At 44.1% G+C, this 19,109-nt stretch overlaps 2 protein-coding genes across 3 annotated transcripts in view; one reads left to right on the top strand and one right to left on the bottom strand.

Moving 5' to 3' along the window:
• The window catches only part of COL28A1 (collagen type XXVIII alpha 1 chain), a 118,152-nt gene that overhangs the window by 12,347 nt on the left and 86,696 nt on the right, over positions 1-19,109 (bottom strand). For both annotated transcript variants that reach the window (XM_073333869.1, XM_073333870.1), the window contains exons 26-32: positions 16,131-16,199; positions 14,265-14,333; positions 4,497-4,565; positions 4,045-4,125; positions 3,918-3,953; positions 2,839-2,875; positions 223-774 (exon numbers count right to left, since the gene is read on the bottom strand). In XM_073333869.1, the coding sequence (XP_073189970.1) occupies positions 223-774; positions 2,839-2,875; positions 3,918-3,953; positions 4,045-4,125; positions 4,497-4,565; positions 14,265-14,333; positions 16,131-16,199 (913 nt within the window). The remainder of the gene's footprint in view (positions 1-222; positions 775-2,838; positions 2,876-3,917; positions 3,954-4,044; positions 4,126-4,496; positions 4,566-14,264; positions 14,334-16,130; positions 16,200-19,109) is intronic.
• On the top strand, positions 6,448-8,476 carry LOC140906054 (uncharacterized). Its single transcript, XM_073329554.1, has 2 exons — positions 6,448-7,292; positions 7,880-8,476. Exons 1-2 carry the CDS (start codon positions 6,710-6,712, stop codon positions 8,419-8,421), a joined length of 1,125 nt encoding a protein of 374 aa, XP_073185655.1. The 5' UTR covers positions 6,448-6,709; the 3' UTR covers positions 8,422-8,476.

The following is a 19,109-nucleotide window of genomic DNA, read 5'->3' as shown; positions in this document are numbered from 1 at the left end:
TTGGACTTTCATTTACCGTGGAAGGCATGAAGATTTGATTTGGCTAGAGGACTAAATTACAGAGCGAGTGAAGGAAACTGAGGAACGAGTTGCATCTGAAGGTAAAAGGCAAGCTACTTTGCCACAGAACTATACTGACTGGCTTCAGTTGCTATGTCAAAGGCCTAATTCCATTCAATGCACTAATTTCATGGTTCCTGTTAAAGAGGTAGTTTCTCTTACCTGGGAGTGTGATGAAGTCCTCTATCTGGTAGACATGTTCACTGTCAGGGTCTGTAGCTATGAGCTGCAATTCTTTCAGAAACTCCTGAAAGTTGGGATCAGTCTTCTGAACTACCCCAATTACAAAGATCTCAATGTTGATGGCATGCGCATTCCTCACTACGACATCCAGTCTTTGATCACGAGTATCAGCTTGTCCATCTGTTATCACAACAGCCACTTTTCTTACCCCTTGTCGTGCAACCTGAAACATCTCAATGGCTTTGTTGATAGCTGAAGCTGTGTAAGTGCCTTCCCCTAGGTACTGCATATTATCAACAGCAAGTTTCAGCCTGTCTTTCCTCATGTGCTGCTGCAGAGTCGATACCAGCTCTACTTTGTGGCTGAAGTTGATAATGCCAATGCGGGCTGTACCTTGGTTGGCTGTTACCCTGTCAATGAGTGTATTCACAAAATCTTTGATAATTCTGAAGTTGTCTGGTCCAACACTTTCTGAGCTGTCAATCGCAAATACAAGTTCCAGTGGAGTTTCTTTACATTTGACGCTACAGCCTAAAATATTAACAATTTTAGACATTTTATGAGAAATTTCCTTTCGATTACACAATGAATGCAACTGAAAAAATATATATCAGACTCTCAGTCACCCAAGCCAAGGGGACTTTTCTGAAAATAGAAAACTAAAGTAATCTACAGTTACTGTTACTAAGATTTTTTTTCATAGCAAATGGTAGGCCAGATACAGAATGGAGAGAAATGGGTAGAAGATTCTGACTTCCCAAATTTTAAAGTATTTATCTATCTCTACATTTTTATAATGAAGGTGCTCTTTTTCCTTGTTTACATTTTGTTTATTTATCAACATCTACTAAATATTTATTAGAATGTAAGAATGGTTATACTTGGTCAGACAAATAGTCCACTTAGTCCAGGATCCTGTCTTCTGACAGTGGCCAATGCCAAACGCTTCAGAGGCAATGATCAGAACAGGGCAATTATCAAGTGTTCCATCCCCTGTCATCCACTCCCAGCTTCTGCCAAACAGAGGTTTAGTGGTACTAAGAGCATGAATTTGTGTTCCTGACCATCTTGACTAATAGCCATTGATAAACCTAGCCTCCAATAATTTATCTAATTCTTTTTTGAACCCAGTTATTCTGTGGGCCTTCATGACACGCCCTGGCAATGATTTCCACAGGTTGACTGTGTGTTGTGTGAAGAAATACTTCCTTATGTTTATTTAAAAACTGCTGCCCATTAATTTCATTGGGTGACTCCTGGTTCTTATGTTTTGTACAGGGGTAAATAACACTTTCCTATTCACTTTCTCTACAACATTCTTGATTCTTACAGACCTCTATCATATCCCTCCTTAGTTGTTTCTTTTCCAAGCTGAACAGACCCAGTCTTTTTAATCTCTTCATACGGAAGCTGTTCCATACCCCTAATCATTTTTGTGACCCTTCTCTGTACCTTTTCCAATTCTAATATATATTTTTGAGATGGGGCGACCAGAACCACATGCGAGTATTCAAGATGTGGGCGTACCATGGATTTATATATTAGCATTATGATGTTTTCTGTCTTATTATCTATCCCCTTTTCCAATAGTTCCTAACATTCTGTTTGCTTTTGTGACTGCCGCTGCACATTGAGCAGATGTTTTCAGAGAACTAAGCACTATTACCTACATAGGAGACAAAGTATCCATAGTTATACCAATTTAATAACTTTCAGTGGCACTATTAATATATTCAAAGTAAATTAATAAACAGAAATGTTCTTTATTGCATTTTGCGTTTATAATTTTAAGTTCTATCTCCCTTAAAGCCCACAATCTAGTAATTGAAACCCTAACATTTTTTCTGACAGTTTAGTTTATAATTTCTGAAACCTTTAAAAAAAGACATTAACTATGTAGTTTATGTCCTCAGATTTCCCAGGTTTGCGCCGTCTGTAAAGGTAATATGCCCAAACTCTAGGCCCAGTCACCCCTTCTGCAGACAGTGTGCAGTACAGAGTTAAGGGAAGACATCTCAGTGAGGTTATCCTTCCAGTAATTCTGTGTAGAGAACAGGTTCTTTCTTGGCCACTTGCGGAACATTCTGCATGGCTTGCCGACAAACCCTGCAGATCCCAGAGATATGCAGAAAGCCTGGCCCCTGGTGTTCCCTCCTTCTTCTTCTCTTCCTTCCCCCTCCCCTCTCCCCACTTCTTTGGCAGTGTGGCTATGCTGCCAGGACTTCCTCAGCTGGCGTCTGCCCCTGGAACCCTTTTTACACTGCTGGGACAGTGTCTAGGGACATATGATACAGTTTCTGGCTGGATTATACTTCCACTGTGAGCTCTGCTGGATTTCCTTTTGATTTGCAGAATTCCTATTGCTAGCCCATATGATGTGCTTACTTTTCAGCTGAAAATCATAGGCTCTACCCAACTTCATTTATTTTCTGTAACATCTTATTTAAAGATGTTTTACTGCTGACACTTTACATGTGTTCCATTATGACAGAGATCCTTCCACACTAACATGGAGTAGCAGGTTTTACTTGTATCCTTTCAACCATGGTAGTTTTATTAAAACTTGTTATTTCTTTTCCATTACATAGATCTTACCACATATTTCCATGATAAGTCTGATAATTTCTTCTTTCTGAAAAAGAGCATTCATTAATGTGTTACGTTTATTCTAATCCTGGGGCATGTTTTTCTTTTGTTTGAGCTGCTACTGCATATCCAAAACCTGCTGTCCCATTCTATTGAAGTTTTGCTCTTTTACAGAGCAAATTATATTGCACTTAGGGACGATTATAAAGTGGCTGGAACTCATAAATGTCACCAGCTGACAGGAGGCTATATCATGCCATCAGCTTCTAAATAGTACTCCTAGTTGAAGTCAACAAGGAGTCCGGTGGCACCTAAAGACTAACAGATTTATTTGGGCATAAGCTTTCATGGGTAAAAAATCCCACTTCTTCAGATGAAGTCAGTTAGCTGTTCTTAAAAATCTACATAATATGTGGCCCAAAGTATTTACAATAAATTGCTCTTGATACTAATCATAGGTCTCAAGAGTTGTAATCTGTTGTTCACATCTCGGGTATTAAGTCCTTTAATGCACATTTAAAAAGAAAAACTTGCAAAGATGACATGGTTTACTCTATGTGGTTATGTCAGAGACTGCATGGTCCATTATTTTATTATCCTAAAATGACCTGTTTGGATGTTTGAAAGAAAACTATGTGGTCTAGACGTCATTACTACATATCCCAGTTGTTCCCATATGCATTTCTATCCACCCATATTGTACATTCTCAGCAAATTGCCTGCTGCTGTCTATCACATGAAAGGGTTTTGGAACACTCCATGTTTGGCATGTGTAGATTCTTCAGGAAGTGGTATAGTTAGCAAAGTATTTCCACCGCTCCAGCCAGCAAGAAGAATGACAACAACACAGCAGAACCTGCCTATGACACAAATTCCACCAATAAGATGATAATCTCTGGTGGAATTTGTGTTCTTCTTCCACATGTATTGCTAATGTACTGTCAGTGTGTCTCTGAATTCCAGGTCAGCCCAATTTACAATAACTCTGAAGCAGCAGGATCAGAATTTCTTCAAATTAACAAAACATGCACAGTTTTTGCAAAGGGTAAACTCTTGACTGTCATGAATCAATAAATGTACATACTTACAGTAAGACCAGGTTCACCTTTTCTTCCCACAAACCCCTAAGAATTTGTAGAATGAGATCAATTAATAAATGCTAGTTTGTCTCATTTCCATTCTGTAAAATTAAATAACGTAAAAAAGGCATTTTACCATTGGTCCCGCAGGTCCTGGTTCTCCAATATCTCCTTTGTCACCTTTCTTTCCTGGATCACCTTTCTCCCCATAATCTCCCTAATAGAATACAGAGGGGTAAAAGTAGTGAAGTGCTAGAGACACACAATTGGAACTGTGCTTCCCCAGTTTTTGTGTTCTTTGTATTAGCACATGTCCTCCATACCAACCCATGGAAGAACTCTATCTGTGCATTTGAGATTACTGGTCAATGGGCAGTTTGTACATGAACCACTACAGTAATTACTGCGGTGACTGTATGTCAACCTAACATAGTTTTATAGTGTAGACGTGCACAAAGTGTTTGCAGGATCAGGCCCTTAGACTTCAAGCTCTCTTTAAGGTAGTGTTGGTCTTTTGTTTATCTGCATAGAACCAGGCGCATCTAATAAGAAAAAAAATCCTTTATTAACGCATAGGCTAGAATTTACCTTTGAGCCAGGGAGGCCATATCCCTCTGAACCCCTAGGTCCTGGTAAACCTGGAAGTCCTTTTTCTCCCTGAATACAATATGGAGAGTATATTCAACTAAAAGTGATATTAAGTTATGGAAAAGATACATTCATGTAGTAACATTCTATATCATAGAGAAAGTCGAAGTCTTTGCATTATATGATGTCACTAACAATTCAAAGGTGCTGTTTTAAGTACCAGTGATAACTAATGGGTTTGGATTTGGCGATTCAGTCCATACACTAAGGATCCCACAATACTTTTTTGTAAAACAGGGGTTGGTGTACGGTGCACCAGTTGCTCTGCTGTATGTATATAATTTTGTAAAATGCTTTGTGATGGTAGCACTGTATTCAGTATAACTGCCACCATGGAAACTGGACATTAAAAACAGTAATTTTTAGCTACATGTGGATTTCCTGAATGTACAGAAAATCCATTACAGTGATAGAGGTTCACAAACCTTTCTGTTCCTTTTAATACAGGAATGTTAGTATTTTTTGACTGAGACATCATGCCAAATGCAGCCAACAACCCCACAGCTCAGCTAAGCAGTTGCAAATGTTACATAACAGGAATGTGCATTCCCAAAGCCCAAAGGAATGATAAACAGATGTCTCTGTAGTGCAGCCCCACAGAAAGGAAGTAATTTGTCTACCTTAAACCACTTCTTCCACAGCCACTGGGAGTGCTGCTATAGCGTACAATACCTTTAAGGCCTAATGAAGATCCAGATCTGTTAGGGTATATCTACGCTGCAATCCGAAGTGTAACACTGGTGTGGTTAAAATTAGCAGTGTGGCCACAGCAGCATGTGTTTCAGTGTAGGCTGCAGGAGCACGTTGGCTAAACCGCACCCCTGAGTGATGTAAGTCACACCAGCCTAAGCACTGGGGTAGATAGGGCTACGTTAAAGCTCTCCCACCAACGTAGCTACTGCCTCTCACGGAGGGGGAGTAATTAAGTGGACGGGAGAGCTCTCTCCCACTGGCTTAGCGCGTCTGGTGAAGAGGCTGTACTGTTCGCAGTACTGCTTCTAGTGTAGGCTAGCCCTTAAGTCATACAAAGTGGTCTCTACCACCTTTCCCCAGTCTCTGGGTTGTAGCAGTCATTTTTTTTTAAAGTGACGGGGGAAAATAAGTGCTGGGACAGCCTGAGATCATTCTAGGCTGTGATTCCCAGGTGAGATATGGCATTGCACTAGCATAAATCTGGAGTAATGCTGTGGAGAAGCAGTGACCCCTGAGGTGTAATCTTAACCCCAGTGAAGTCAATGAGAGTTCTCCCATTGACTTCAATGGAACCAGGATTCCATACCAGGTCTCCGTTCCTGTTCTTTTGTAGATCAAACATTTTTTTTTTGCGGGGTGGGGGAGGGGGGGTTGGAGGGGAGGTAATCTGATCAGGTCTTTAGAGTAAATAGAAATATGATATTTTACATTTTTGTCATGTTTTTAATAAAAAGAAAGCAAAAGGAATATTGATGCAATGTGGCCCAGTCAATGGCCATTCTTTATCAGTGTTAATTACTGTAGACAGCAGTCACAGCTCTTTAGTTTTACTGACTGCAAGCTAAAACATTAGATTGGTTTAGAATGACACTAAAATGTGGATGGAACATGTTATGAAATGAAAATCACATATATACGTCTGACATTTTCCCATGAGAACATAAGCACAAGGCTTGAAGCAGATGCAGGAAAGTTATTTATGTTTCACTTTACCCCATTTCAGAGTTTTGTTTGTGTGTGCTCCTGCTAAAGTATTACTGGTTTGAAAATGGAAACATCTGAGGCAAGACTCTGTTTCCATAAGACTCTCTTTCTGTAGCCTCAGCCCTGGTCTACACTAGGACTTTAGGTCGAATTTAGCAACGTTAAATCGATTTAAACCTGCACCCGTCCACACAGTGAAGCCCTTTATTTCGACTTAAAGGGCTCTTAAAATCGATTTCCTTACTCCACCCCTGACAAGTGGATTAGCGCTTAAATCGACGTTCCCGGCTCGAATTTGGGGTACTGTGGACACAATTCGATGGTATTGGCCTCCGGGAGCTATCCCAGAGTGCTCCATTCTGACCGCTCTGGACAGCACTCTCAACTCAGATGCACTGGCCAGGTAGACAGGAAAAGAACCGCAAACTTTTGAATCTCATTTCCTGTTTGGCCAGCGTGGCAAGCTGCAGGTGACCATGCAGAGCTCATCAGCACAGGTGACCATGATGGAGTCCCAGAATCGCAAAAGAGCTCCAGCATGGACCGAACGGGAGGTACGGGATCTGATCGCTGTTTGGGGAGAGGAATCCATGCTATCAGAACTCCGTTCCAGTTTTCGAAATGCCAAAACCTTTGTGAAAATCTCCCAGGGCATGAAGGACAGAGGCCATAACAGGGACCCGAAGCAGTGCCGCGTGAAACTGAAGGAGCTGAGGCAAGCCTACCAGAAAACCAGAGAGGCGAACAGCTGCTCTGGGTCAGAGCCCCAAACATGCCGCTTCTATGATGAGCTGCATGCCATTTTAGGGGGTTCAGCCACCACTACCCCAGCCGTGTTGTTTGACTCCTTCAATGGAGATGGAGGCAATACGGAAGCAGGTTTTGGGGACGAAGAAGATGATGATGAGGAGGAGGTTGTAGATAGCTCACAGCAAGCAAGCGGAGAAACCGGTTTTCCCGACAGCCAGGAACTGTTTCTCACCCTAGACCTGGAGCCAGTACCCCCCGAACCCACCCAAGGCTGCCTCCTGGACCCAGCAGGCGGAGAAGGGACCTCTGGTGAGTGTACCTTTTAAAATGCTATACATGGTTTAAAAGCAAGCATGTGAAAGGATTACTTTGCCCTGGCATTTGCGGTTCTCCTAGATGTAGTCCTAAAGCCTTTGCAAAAGGTTTCTGGGGAGGGCAGCCTTATTTCGTCCTTCATGGTAGGACACTTTACCACTCCAGGCCAGTAACACGTACTCGGGAATCACTGTAGAACAAAGCATTGCAGTATATGTTTGCTGGCATTCAACCAAAATCCGTTCTTTATCTCTCTGTGTTATCCTCAGGAGAGTGAGATATAATTCATGGTCACCTGGTTGAAATAGAGCGCTTTTCTTCAGGGACACTCAGAGCTGCCCATTCCTGCTGGGCTGTTTGCCTGTGGCTGAACAGAAATGTTCCCCGCTGTTAGCCACAGGGAGGGGGGAAGGTTGAGGGGGTAGTCACGCGGTGGGAGGAGGCAAAATGCGACCTTGTAACGAAAGCACATGTGCTATGTATGTAATGTTAACAGCAAGGTTTACCCTGAAAGAGTGTAGCGACTGTTTTATAAAATGTGTCTTTTTAAATACCGCTGTCCCTTTTTTTTTCTCCACCAGCTGCATGTGTTTCAATGATCACAGGATCTTCTCCTTCCCAGAGGCTAGTGAAGCTTAGAAAGAAAAAAAAACACACTCGCGATGAAATGTTCTCCGAGCTCATGCTGTCCTCCCACACTGACAGAGCACAGACGAATGCGTGGAGGCAAATAATGTCAGAGTGCAGGAAAGCACAAAATGACCGGGAGGAGAGGTGGAGGGCTGAAGAGAGTAAGTGGCGGGCTGAAGAGAGTAAGTGGCGGGCTGAAGACAGGGCTGAAGCTCAAATGTGGCGGCAGCGTGATGAGAGGAGGCAGGATTCAATGCTGAGGCTGCTGCAGGACCAAACCAGAATGCTCCAGTGTATGGTTGAGCTGCAGCAAAGGCAGCTGGAGCACAGACTGCCACTGCTGCCCCTCTGTAACCAACCGCCCTCCTCCTCAAGTTCCATAGCCTCCACACCCAGACGCCCAAGAACGCGGTGGGGGGGCCTCCGGCCAACCAGCCACTCCACCACAGAGGATTGCCCCAAAAAAAGAAGGCTGTCATTCAATAAATTTTAAAGTTGTAAACTTTTAAAGTGCTGTGCTTAAAGTGCTGTGTGGCATTTTCCTTCCCTCCTCCACCACCCCTCCTGGGATACCTTGGTAGTCATCTCCCTATTTGTGTGATGAATGAATAACGAATGCATGACTGTGAAGCAGCAATGACTTTATTGCCTCTGCAAGCGGTGATTAAAGGGAGGAGGGGAGGGTGGTTAGCTTACAGGGAAGTAGAGTGAACCAAGGGGCGGGGGGTTTCATCAAGTAGAAACAAACAGAACTTTCACACCGTAGCCTGGCCAGTCATGAAACTGGTTTTCAAAGCTTCTCTGATGCGTACCGTGCCCTCCTGTGCTCTTCTAACCGCCCTGGTGTCTGGCTGCGCGTAACCAGCAGCCAGGCGATTTGCCTCAACCTCCCACCCCACCATAAACGTCTCCCCCTTACTCTCACAGATATTGTGGAGCACACAGCAAGCAGTAATAACAGTGGGAATATTGGTTTCGCTGAGGTCTAAGCGAGTCAGTAAACTGCGCCAGCGCGCCTTTAAACGTCCAAATGCACATTCTACCACCATTCTGCACTTGCTCAGCCTGTAGTTGAACAGCTCCTGACTACTGTCCAGGCTGCCTGTGTACGGCTTCATGAGCCATGGCATTAAGGGGTAGGCTGGGTCCCCAAGGATACATATAGGCATTTCAACATCCCCAACAGTTATTTTCTGGTCTGGGAATAAAGTCCCTTCCTGCAGCTTTTGAAACAGACCAGAGTTCCTGAAGATGCGAGCGTCATGCTCCTTTCCCGGCCATCCCACGTTGATGTTGGTGAAACGTCCCTTGTGATCCACCAGAGCTTGCAGCACTATCGAAAAGTACCCCTTGCGGTTTATGTACTCGGCGGCTTGGTGCTCCGGTGCCAAGATAGGGATATGGGTTCCGTCTATAGCCCCACCACAGTTAGGGAATCCCATTGCAGCAAAGCCATCCACTATGACCTGCACATTTCCCAGGGTCACTACCCTTGATATCAGCAGATCTTTGATTGCGTGAGCTACTTGCATCACAGCAGCCCCCACAGTAGATTTGCCCACTCCAAATTGATTCCCAACTGACCGGTAGCTGTCTGGCGTTGCAAGCTTCCACAGGGCTATCGCCACTCGCTTCTCAACTGTGAGGGCTGCTCTCATCCTGGTATTCATGCGCTTCAGGGCAGGGGAAAGCAAGTCACAAAGTTCCATGAAAGTGCCCTTACGCATGCGAAAGTTTCGCAGCCACTGGGAATCGTCCCAGACCTGCAACACTATGCGGTCCCACCAGTCTGTGCTTGTTTCCCGAGCCCAGAATCGGCGTTCCAGAGCATGAACCTGCCCCATTAGCACCATGATGCATGCATTGTCAGGGCCCATGCTTTCAGAGAAATCTGTGTCCATGTCCTGATCACTCACGGGACCGCGCTGACGTCGCCTCCTCGCCCGGTATCGCGTTGCCATGTTCTGGTGCTGCATATACTGCTGGATAATGCGTGTGGTGGTTGATGTGCTCCTAATTGCCAAAATGAGCTCAGCGGCCTCCATGCTTGCCTTGGTATGGCGTCCGCACAGAAAAAAGGCGCGGAACGATTGTCTGCCGTTGCTCTGACGGAGGGAGGGGCGACTGACGACACGGCTTACAGGGTTGGCTTCAGGGAGCTAAAATCAACAAAGGGTGTGCCTGTACATCAAGGAGTATTTCAGGCAGGACTGCACGGAGGGTTCCAATAAGAAATGGTGCACCAAAGTTATCGTTGTTATTGGAACAAAGAGGTTAGCCTGGCCTCTGATTGATACATGGCTAGATTTACCTCGCTGCGCCTTCTCTGTGAGTGAGTGCAGTGTGATCTAGACAGGGGAGGAGGAAAATGAGTACAAAACAAATCTGGTCTATTTCTTGTTCTGACCCACTCCATCTATCTTTTACATCTTTGGCTGGCAGCAGACGGTGCAGAAGGACTGCATGCCATCCACATCTCATGGCTGCTTGGCAGAAGATGGTACAGTACGACTGCTAGCCATCTTCATCTCTTGCCTGCCTGGCATAAGATGGTACAATACGACTGCTAGCAATCCTCATCTCTTGCCTGCCTGGCAGAAGATGGTACAGTACGACTGCTAGCAGTCCGTATCGCCTGCCCGCTCACCATAAGACGGTTCAATAGGACTGCAGGACTAAAGAGAATGACCTGGTCAAGTCACTCCAAATTTAGTCCCTGCGCCCATGTCTGCCCAGGCGCTCCCAGCCGACGTGGCCAGGAGCACCTCGGACACGACGAGGATGACTACCAATCGTATTGCACCGTCTGCTGCCAGAAGGCAATGGGTTGCTGCTACTGTGCAGCAAAGCCGTACCGCGTCTGCCAGCACCCAGGAGACATAGGGTGACGGTTACCTGAGCTGGCTCCATGCTTGCCATGGTATGGTGTCTGCACAGGTAACTCATGAAAAAAGGCGCGAAACGATTGTCTGCCCTTGCTTTCACGGAGGGAGGGAGGGAACGGGGGCCTGACGACACGTACCCAGAACCACCCGCGACAATGTTTTAGCCCCATCAGAGTGCTCCATTGTGAGTGCTCTGGACAGCACTCTCAGATGCCCGATTGTTTGCCATTGCTCTGACGCTGGGAGGGGCGCTTACAGGGTTGGCTTCAGGGAGCTAAAATCAACAAAGGGGGTGGCTTTACATCAAGGAGTATTTCAGGCAGGACTTCACGGAGGGTTCCAATAAGAAATGGTGCACCTAAGTTATCGTTGTTATTGGAACAAGGAGGTTAGCCTGGCCTCTGATTGATACATGGCTAGATTTTCCTCGCTGCACCTTCTCTGTAAGTGACTGCAGTGTGATCTAGAAGAATGAGTCCCCTAGACAGGGGAGGGGGGGAAGCAAATCTGGGCTATTTCTTGTTTTGATCCACTCCATCTATCTTTTACATCTTTGGCTGGCAGCAGACGGTGCAGAAGGACTGCATGCCATCCACATCTCATGGCTGCTCGGCAGAAGATGGTACAGTACGACTGCTAGCAGTCCGTATCACCTGCCCGCTCACCATAAGACGGTTCAATAGGACTGACTGCAGGACTAAAGAGAATGACCTGCTCAAGTCACTCCAAATTTAGTCCCTGCGCCCATGTCTGCCCAGGCGCTCCTGATCGACCTCACAGAGGCGACCAGGAGCACCTCAGACATGACGATGACGGCTACCAGTCGTACTGTACCGTCTGCTGCCACAAGGCAAGGGGTTGCTGCTACTGTGTAGCAATGCCGTACCGCGTCTGCCAGCATCCAGGAGACATAGGGTGACAGTTACCTGAGCGGGCTCCATGCTTGCCGTGGTATGGCGTCTGCACAGGTAACTCAGGAAAAAAGGCGCAAAATGATTGTCTGCCCTTGCTTTCACGGGGGGAGGGAGGGTGGGAATGGGGGCCTGACGATATGTACCCAGAACCACCCGCGACAATGTTTTAGCCCCATCAGGCATTGGGATATCAACCCAGAATTCCAATGGGCAGCGGAGACTGCGGGAACTGTGGGATAGCTACCCACAGTGCAACGCTCCGGAAGTCGACGCTTGCCTCGGTACTGTGGAAGCGCTCCGCCGAGTTAATGCACTTAATGCACTTAGAGCATTTTCTGTGGGGACACACACACTCGAATATATAAAACCGATTTCAAAAAAACCGACTTCTATAAATTCGACCTAATTTCGTAGTGTAGACATACCCTCAGACAAGGGAAGCGAAAGACAGCAGAGAAGGAAATAAGGACCTATGAAAATTATTAAAATGATAGTAGAGGGATTTACTTGCAGCGTGAGTGTGTTAAACAGAAGGATCAATTAAGAGAGGACATAAATGGCACCTGAAGTTACATGTTGGTAAAATGGAAGAAGTGATCTCATGTACATAGTGATTTAATGTACATAGTAAAAGGACAGAAGGGTGAGTTTGTGGCATGACTAATGACAAGAGAATGACAGGTGTAAGATAAAGCTGACTATGTGAAATGCAGCTATTTCAATTCATATGCTGAAGCCATCTGCATCACTCAAGCCCAATGAAAAGAGGGGTACTGTGACAGGATGCTGGCTAGAAAATTCTGAGCCGGCCCTCAGTGGATCATGGTCATCACATTAAAAGCCCTCGGTAGTGAAACTATTACTGCACATCTCAAAAATACTGCATGTTTTGAATTTATCTCACAATGGGATAGAGGCAACATTTAAAGTTTTGTACATATATGACTACTCCTCTAGAGCAGGGGTGGCCAACCTGTGGCTCCGGAGCCACATGCGGCTCTTCAGAAGTTAATATGCGGCTCCTTGTATCGGCACCGACTCCAGGGCTGGAGCTACAGGTGCCAACTGTGCAGGGGGGTGCTCACTGCTCAACCCCTGGCTCTGCCACAGGCCCTGTCCCAACTCCACCCCTTCCCGCCATGCCCTCGCTTCTCCCCCTCCTCCCGCCCCCGAGCTTCCTGCATGCCACAAAACAACAATCAGGAGGTGCAGGGACGGAGGGAGGGCTGATCTGGTAAGTAGGAGGTGCTGGGGGCGGGGGAGCTGATGGGGGGCTGCTGATGTATTACTGTGGCTCTTTGGCAAGGTACATGGGTAAATTCTGGCTCCTTCTCAGGCTCAGGTTGACCACTCCTGCTCTAGAGAATTTTTTGGCTACCTTTTAGCTATCAAAGGAGGGGACAGATTCTTCCTCCTATAACTGAAAAAATGTGGATTTGCATAAATACTGTATATTCTGCAGATTATTTTTCCTGCATTTTAGATACATTTCAACCATTGAAACATTTCCACTTAGTTTGGCTTTCCCTTCTTGCTACAGCGTTAAACCCACTGTAACGACAAGGTTTAGTCAAATACATTCCACATACTACATTCTGGAACCACTTACACTGCAAGGACTGATAGCATTGCCCACAGGGTACAGAAGGCACATTTCTCAACACAGCTATGCCAGTGCACCTCATCACTAGGGGCTTAATCCTGCAAGATGCTGAGCAAGCTATTCTTGAAACAGCAAAGCATTTAAGTAGACACGTAAGCGTGTATGTATTCCCATTGATTTAGAAGATAAGGTTAGCACTTGGGGTGCTCTCCATTAAGGCCCTGGACATTAAGAACTCGCTTCTCTACCTTTGTTCATAACAGCCAGTTTGTTAACCCTCAGAGTGCACGACAAGGTTCACTTTGTTCCCTCACTCATAAGTGATGGCTGGGGCTTGATACTGGGGCTGGGGAGAGGGATTGTGCAGGAGGCTGGTTAACTTCTGTTATATTTATGTTGCCTCTGTGTTATTTGATTTAATCTGGGGGTAAATGACAGATCTGTCAGTGTATTTTTAAAATATGGTAAAGAGTGCTCAGAGCAATGAATGGACACCCAGACCTGCCGACAGAAATTTTGGGCCCCAGGGCCAGGGCTGTCCCTGGTCGGGGGGCCCCAGAGTGGGCCTGTGGATACCCTCTTATTATAGACTAGTAAAAATCCAAATAATAACCAGCATCTTGTAGAACTGAGACTTACTTTTCGTGGTTAAAAAGTATCAATCAGACAGCAGACGTAATTCAGATTAATTTAGGTGACCGATCACACACCACAAATAACAAAAGGTGAATAGTTGAGGTAAATAATTCATAAACAACCCATCAGTTTAGAGGTTAAATTCACAACTAATATTCACTGAGATTAATTCAACTGGCTACATTAAAACTGCCCTCTACACTGAATTTACGCACAACAAAAAAACCCCAAAGAATCTCTGCAAAAGACTATTTTAAATAGAGAACTCTTAGCTATACATCATGTTAAACTTGGTTACCTTGCTTCCTTGTATGCTATCCCCTTGAGGGCCAGGTGGACCTGGCAAACCCTTCTGTCCCACGGCTCCCTGTTAAGAATTATGCAGCAAAGAGAGAAGAATTAGTTTGAGGACTCTCAGTTATCATGGCAGTTTCCATGATATGCATCTGAGGAAGTGAGCTGTAGCTCACGAAAGCTTATGCTCTAATAACTTGGTTAGTCTCTAAGGTGCCACAAGTCCTCCTTTTCAGTTACTGACATTACTTTTAATCAACACACTTTTACCACAAGCAAAGATAAGAGTAGAAGCATTTTAAAACTGTAAGGGCTTGCTACACTAGCATGCTAAATTGGCACTGCTGCGATCGATGCAGCGGCATTGATTTAGCACGTTTCGTGCACATTAACCTGTTGTGTGCCACATCTCCAGGTATGCCAAAAGTCACTATTGTGACACATCTGGTGGGGCCTGGGCATGCTGATTCAGAGACACATTCTGCCTGGTCCTTACGCAGTGGGAGAGAAAGATGTAAGGTCCAGGAAGAACTGCAGCCCTTGTGCTTTAGGAAATACCGGGGCTGTTCTCTCCCTACTTCCCTGGGGTCTCTCAATACCTCCAGGATGATGCAAGGCTATAACTCTGTAAGCTGCATCCCACAAAGGTGTGTAGGAGCAGACATACAGCCTCTGAGCTCCTGGAAGTTCTGGAGGCCCCTGTGGCTCTGAACTACCCCTTACAATGGGCTCTAGACCGTGGGCATCACGTGCTGTGTTTTTTATGTTAGCTAACAATTTGATATGTTAAGAGTAAAATCTTGTAGCTTTGAAATTAAAGCTATTAATTGAACACAGATAAGAAACGGGGTGATTAAGAAAGACCGCAGCACTAATTGTCTTAATCCATCTTACTATTTTGTTGTTTCTCCCATGCAGTAAATGGCATATCGCCAATGTTGTGTGAAGGGCCAGTGTTCTGCGGATACTATTTAGAAGTGCTGCATAACTCAGATGTCTTAAGAATCTTCACATGCAGCTGTTTAGCTCATGAATCTTCCAGCTGTTAATGGCCACTGAAAAGTAGTTGCTGTGGTTTGTGGCAAGAGTTGTACACAGATTTATTTTTGAATTTGTATAAAGTATAACATGTCGGTGAAAAGACTATTTTGAGAACTGGGTAGAACATGCTTCAATCAGGGCCACAAAATTCTTAAGATAAAATGATTTTCCTCTCTCCATTTAAAACAATTTTTTTCATTCTGTTACTCCCTATTAAGTTTAGTGTAAGTAGTATATTTTCTGACACTAGTTTTTGCTGGCAATTTTTGTTCTCAATCCAGATATTACTATTTTTAAATATAGTTTGCCATGTTGTTGTAGCCATGTTGGTCCCAGGATATTAGAGAGAGAAAGTAGGAGAGGTAATATCTTTTATTCATTAATGTGGTGACTTGGGTTTAGATTTAATTGGGCAAGAATTGCAGGTATATATATATATATATATATACTTTAAAAAAAAAACACCTCAAAGGAAACTCCTAAAAAGAAACAGCACTGAAATAAACAGAAGCAAACACAGTCTGTGTTACTAAATTTAATTAGGAGCTTTATTGGTTTGATTATCTATACAATTTTAGGGACAATCTCACAAACACTTGCATATGTGCTTAACTTTAATCATATGAGTAGTCCCATTGAACTCAATGGGATTCATCACAAGCATAAGTAAGTACAGGATCCGGGCCTTTATCTTTTGGGCAGGATTGTGATCTCAGTCATACCAGTGCAAGTCCAGTAGTCAACGAAGTTACACTAGTGTAGATGAGATCAGTGTCAGGTCTCAGGCATTCATAAAGATCACAAATCTACAAAATGGACTCTGACAAACCTTTGGACCAGATATTCCTATTCCCCTAGGCCCAGAAGGTCCTGGCAGTCCTCTTGCTCCAAGCTCTCCCTGAAAGAGACACATAAATCAGTTATCATCTAGTAACTTAACTTATGAACTGATATACTTGAGGTAGTGACCATTCTTTCATTTAGAATTTTATTATTGTATTGTATTTATTATACATTCCTGATAAAATCCAGGATGAGACAGTCAATCACGCTTATATGATATCTTAAAACATACATAAATCTAAGTGTATGCTTAACAATTCTATTTAAAATAAAAAACCAAAATGGGAATAATTGTACATAAAAATTAAGAGGGATTTGAGTCAGAAGCTATATATGCCAAAACACAGATCATGTGACAGCAGTTCAATATCTTAACTAAAATTTCTTGGTCTCAGTTCAGTTCCTAACTGACAAAGGGCCACACCACCAAAACCACCATTACACCTGGTACTCATCTGCTGCTTTGTCTGTCACTTTTTACCTCCTACTGGGGAACTCTGCAGGACAGACTTGAATCACACTGGTGGGTTGCTGTAGACATTTATACTGTTATACTGTCTGTGATGTACCTATTCTGAAATTAAAGGACTTCGGTGTCAGGGCTGCCAAATCAACACCTTTTGTGAGAAATAAATTCATTTATCAGCAGTTTTCATTCAGATAGAAGATTGAACCATCCATTTATTTTAACAGTATTGCTGAACATGTTAAAGGTAAATTATGCATACGCTCTTTTCTTTTGGCAAGGAGTCCTTTTACTGGTGGATATCGTATATGTTCTTCATTGGTCTGTTTCTTAATCGCAAAGATGCATTTGTTCTGAGAGCAAGGATATTGCTTTGTAATTCTTAATAGCTTCACAGAAGAGAAGGAAAGGTAGGAGTTTGCAAGTTTTTGTTTAGCATTTAGGAATTCTGAGTGTTATTTTAGCTGTCTTTTCAGCATGAGACATCATTGTAAAAATGACAAAATAGCTATAAGATGAGCAGATCATCACTGAAAAATGCATGCTGGTTTGAAAAAAGAATAGGTTTTGTTCATATGGAGTGCACATATGGAGTGAATAACTGAAGCAGAAAATTATGAACCAAGTTTAGTAAGAAACTTTCTTTTAGAACTTATAACCTAAATGCACTTATTTGTTTTTGCATACACAAGCAAGAGAACAAAAGACAGTGTGTTGCTAAGCTACTAATCATTCTACGTATTAACATCAGAGACCGGAAAAGCTAGTGTATTTTTAGGGCAACTAAGAACCTGTGATAGCCCTATGGCTTTCACAGGCAAAATTCAGTTAATAGGGTACCAGTTAGAACATTTCAGTTGACATGTACTTGCTTAAAAAAAATGTTGACATGGCCTGTAGAGGGAGCACCTGAATTAGAATAACCAGAAGACAATGTTACACTGATTCACAGTGGAGGCTTGCAAATCCACATATCATCATCAGCAGATGGGTGGAAGGGTGTGTGACATCAAGTTGGCTAAAACAGGAGGAAAACAAATTTATAGTGTTTTCATTCTCTAGCTTTATTTTGTCTCCTTGGTGATTTTCCATAATTAAACTCCTCTCTTCAAAATTCAACAACTGGTTCTATTTGAAATACCCCAGATCCAATCTTTAGTAGGAAACTACTTCATTATGGATTGTCTTTCTATAGCCATGATACTCCATCTCCTGTTTCCTGGTAGTGTTTTGTGTACCCTTAACAAGTGCCAGAGATACATATGTGTGCTTGTAAATGTTAAAATGGGCCTGAACCAAAAGCCCAGATCTGAAGGACTTTGGGATGTTTGAAATCTCAGTGCAAGTGATGTGATGGTCTTATTGGCCTGAATTTGAGTTCAAATTCATCACATCACCCGTGAGTGGCATAACTAAAAGTGAGCTATGCATGTGTTCCCAAATAGGTACCATACACTATTACAGGATAAAAAGAAAAGGAGTACTTGTGGCACCTTAGAGACTAACAAATTTATTTGAGCATAAGCTTTCGTGAGCTACAGCTCACTTCATCAATGAAGTGAGCTGTAGCTCACGAAAGCTTATGCTCAAATAAATTTGTTAGTCTCTAAGGTGCCACAAGTACTCCTTTTCTTTTTGCGAATACAGACTAACACGGCTGTTACTCTGAAACCTGTTATTATAGGATAGACTATCTGCACGCACACTCCTCTCTCCCCACCCCTCTTTGTTCTACCCCCAAGCCTGTAGACCACAAAGATCCCTTAGCTGGCTGCAAGAAAATTTTTCTAGTGCAGGCCACAGGCTGCCATGTGGAAGGCCCCACCCAAATTTTGGCAGAGGTGCCATCTGGGAGGAAAGAGGGCGGTGACGGGGAGTCCTTTTAATGTACAGTGCTATGGGGGATTCTGGGCTACTGTGAGCTGCAGAACATATGTAACTCCTGGAAGCAATTGGGTGGGTAGGGGATATATGCCATAACTTTGAGCACACCACAATCCCTCGTGCATTTTTTAACATGAATATGATTAGCTCTACAATGAACACTACCAATTTTCCACTGAAAAACTTTAAAGTCTCATTGGGGGGGGTGGGGAGGGTAAGGATGGGCTTTAAATGATACAAAGAAGGAAATGTACAGGTAAAGATGACCCAACATATAAACAGATACAATGACCACAATCCCTCCAGAACAGTGGTTCCCAAACTTGTTCCGCCACTTGTGGAGGGAAAGCCCCTGCTGGGCTGGGCTGGTTTGTTTACCTGCTGTGTCTGGCCGATTACGGCTCCCAGTGTCCGCAGTTCGCTGCTCCAGGCCAATGGGAGCTGCTGGAAGCGGCGCAGGCCGAGGGACGTACTGACCGCCACTTCCATCAGCTCCCATTGGCCTGGGGCAATGAACCGCGGCCACTGGGAGCTGCGACTGGCCAAACCTGCGGACACAGCAGGTAAACAAACCGGTCCAGCCTGGCAGGGGCTTTCCCTGCACAAGCAGCGGAA

Source organism: Lepidochelys kempii, chromosome 2, assembly GCF_965140265.1.
Source record: "Lepidochelys kempii isolate rLepKem1 chromosome 2, rLepKem1.hap2, whole genome shotgun sequence".
Lineage (NCBI taxonomy): Eukaryota > Metazoa > Chordata > Testudines > Cheloniidae > Lepidochelys > Lepidochelys kempii.
The sequence above is the reverse complement of the archived record's forward strand: the minus strand, read 5'-3'. Positions and strand labels throughout refer to the sequence as shown.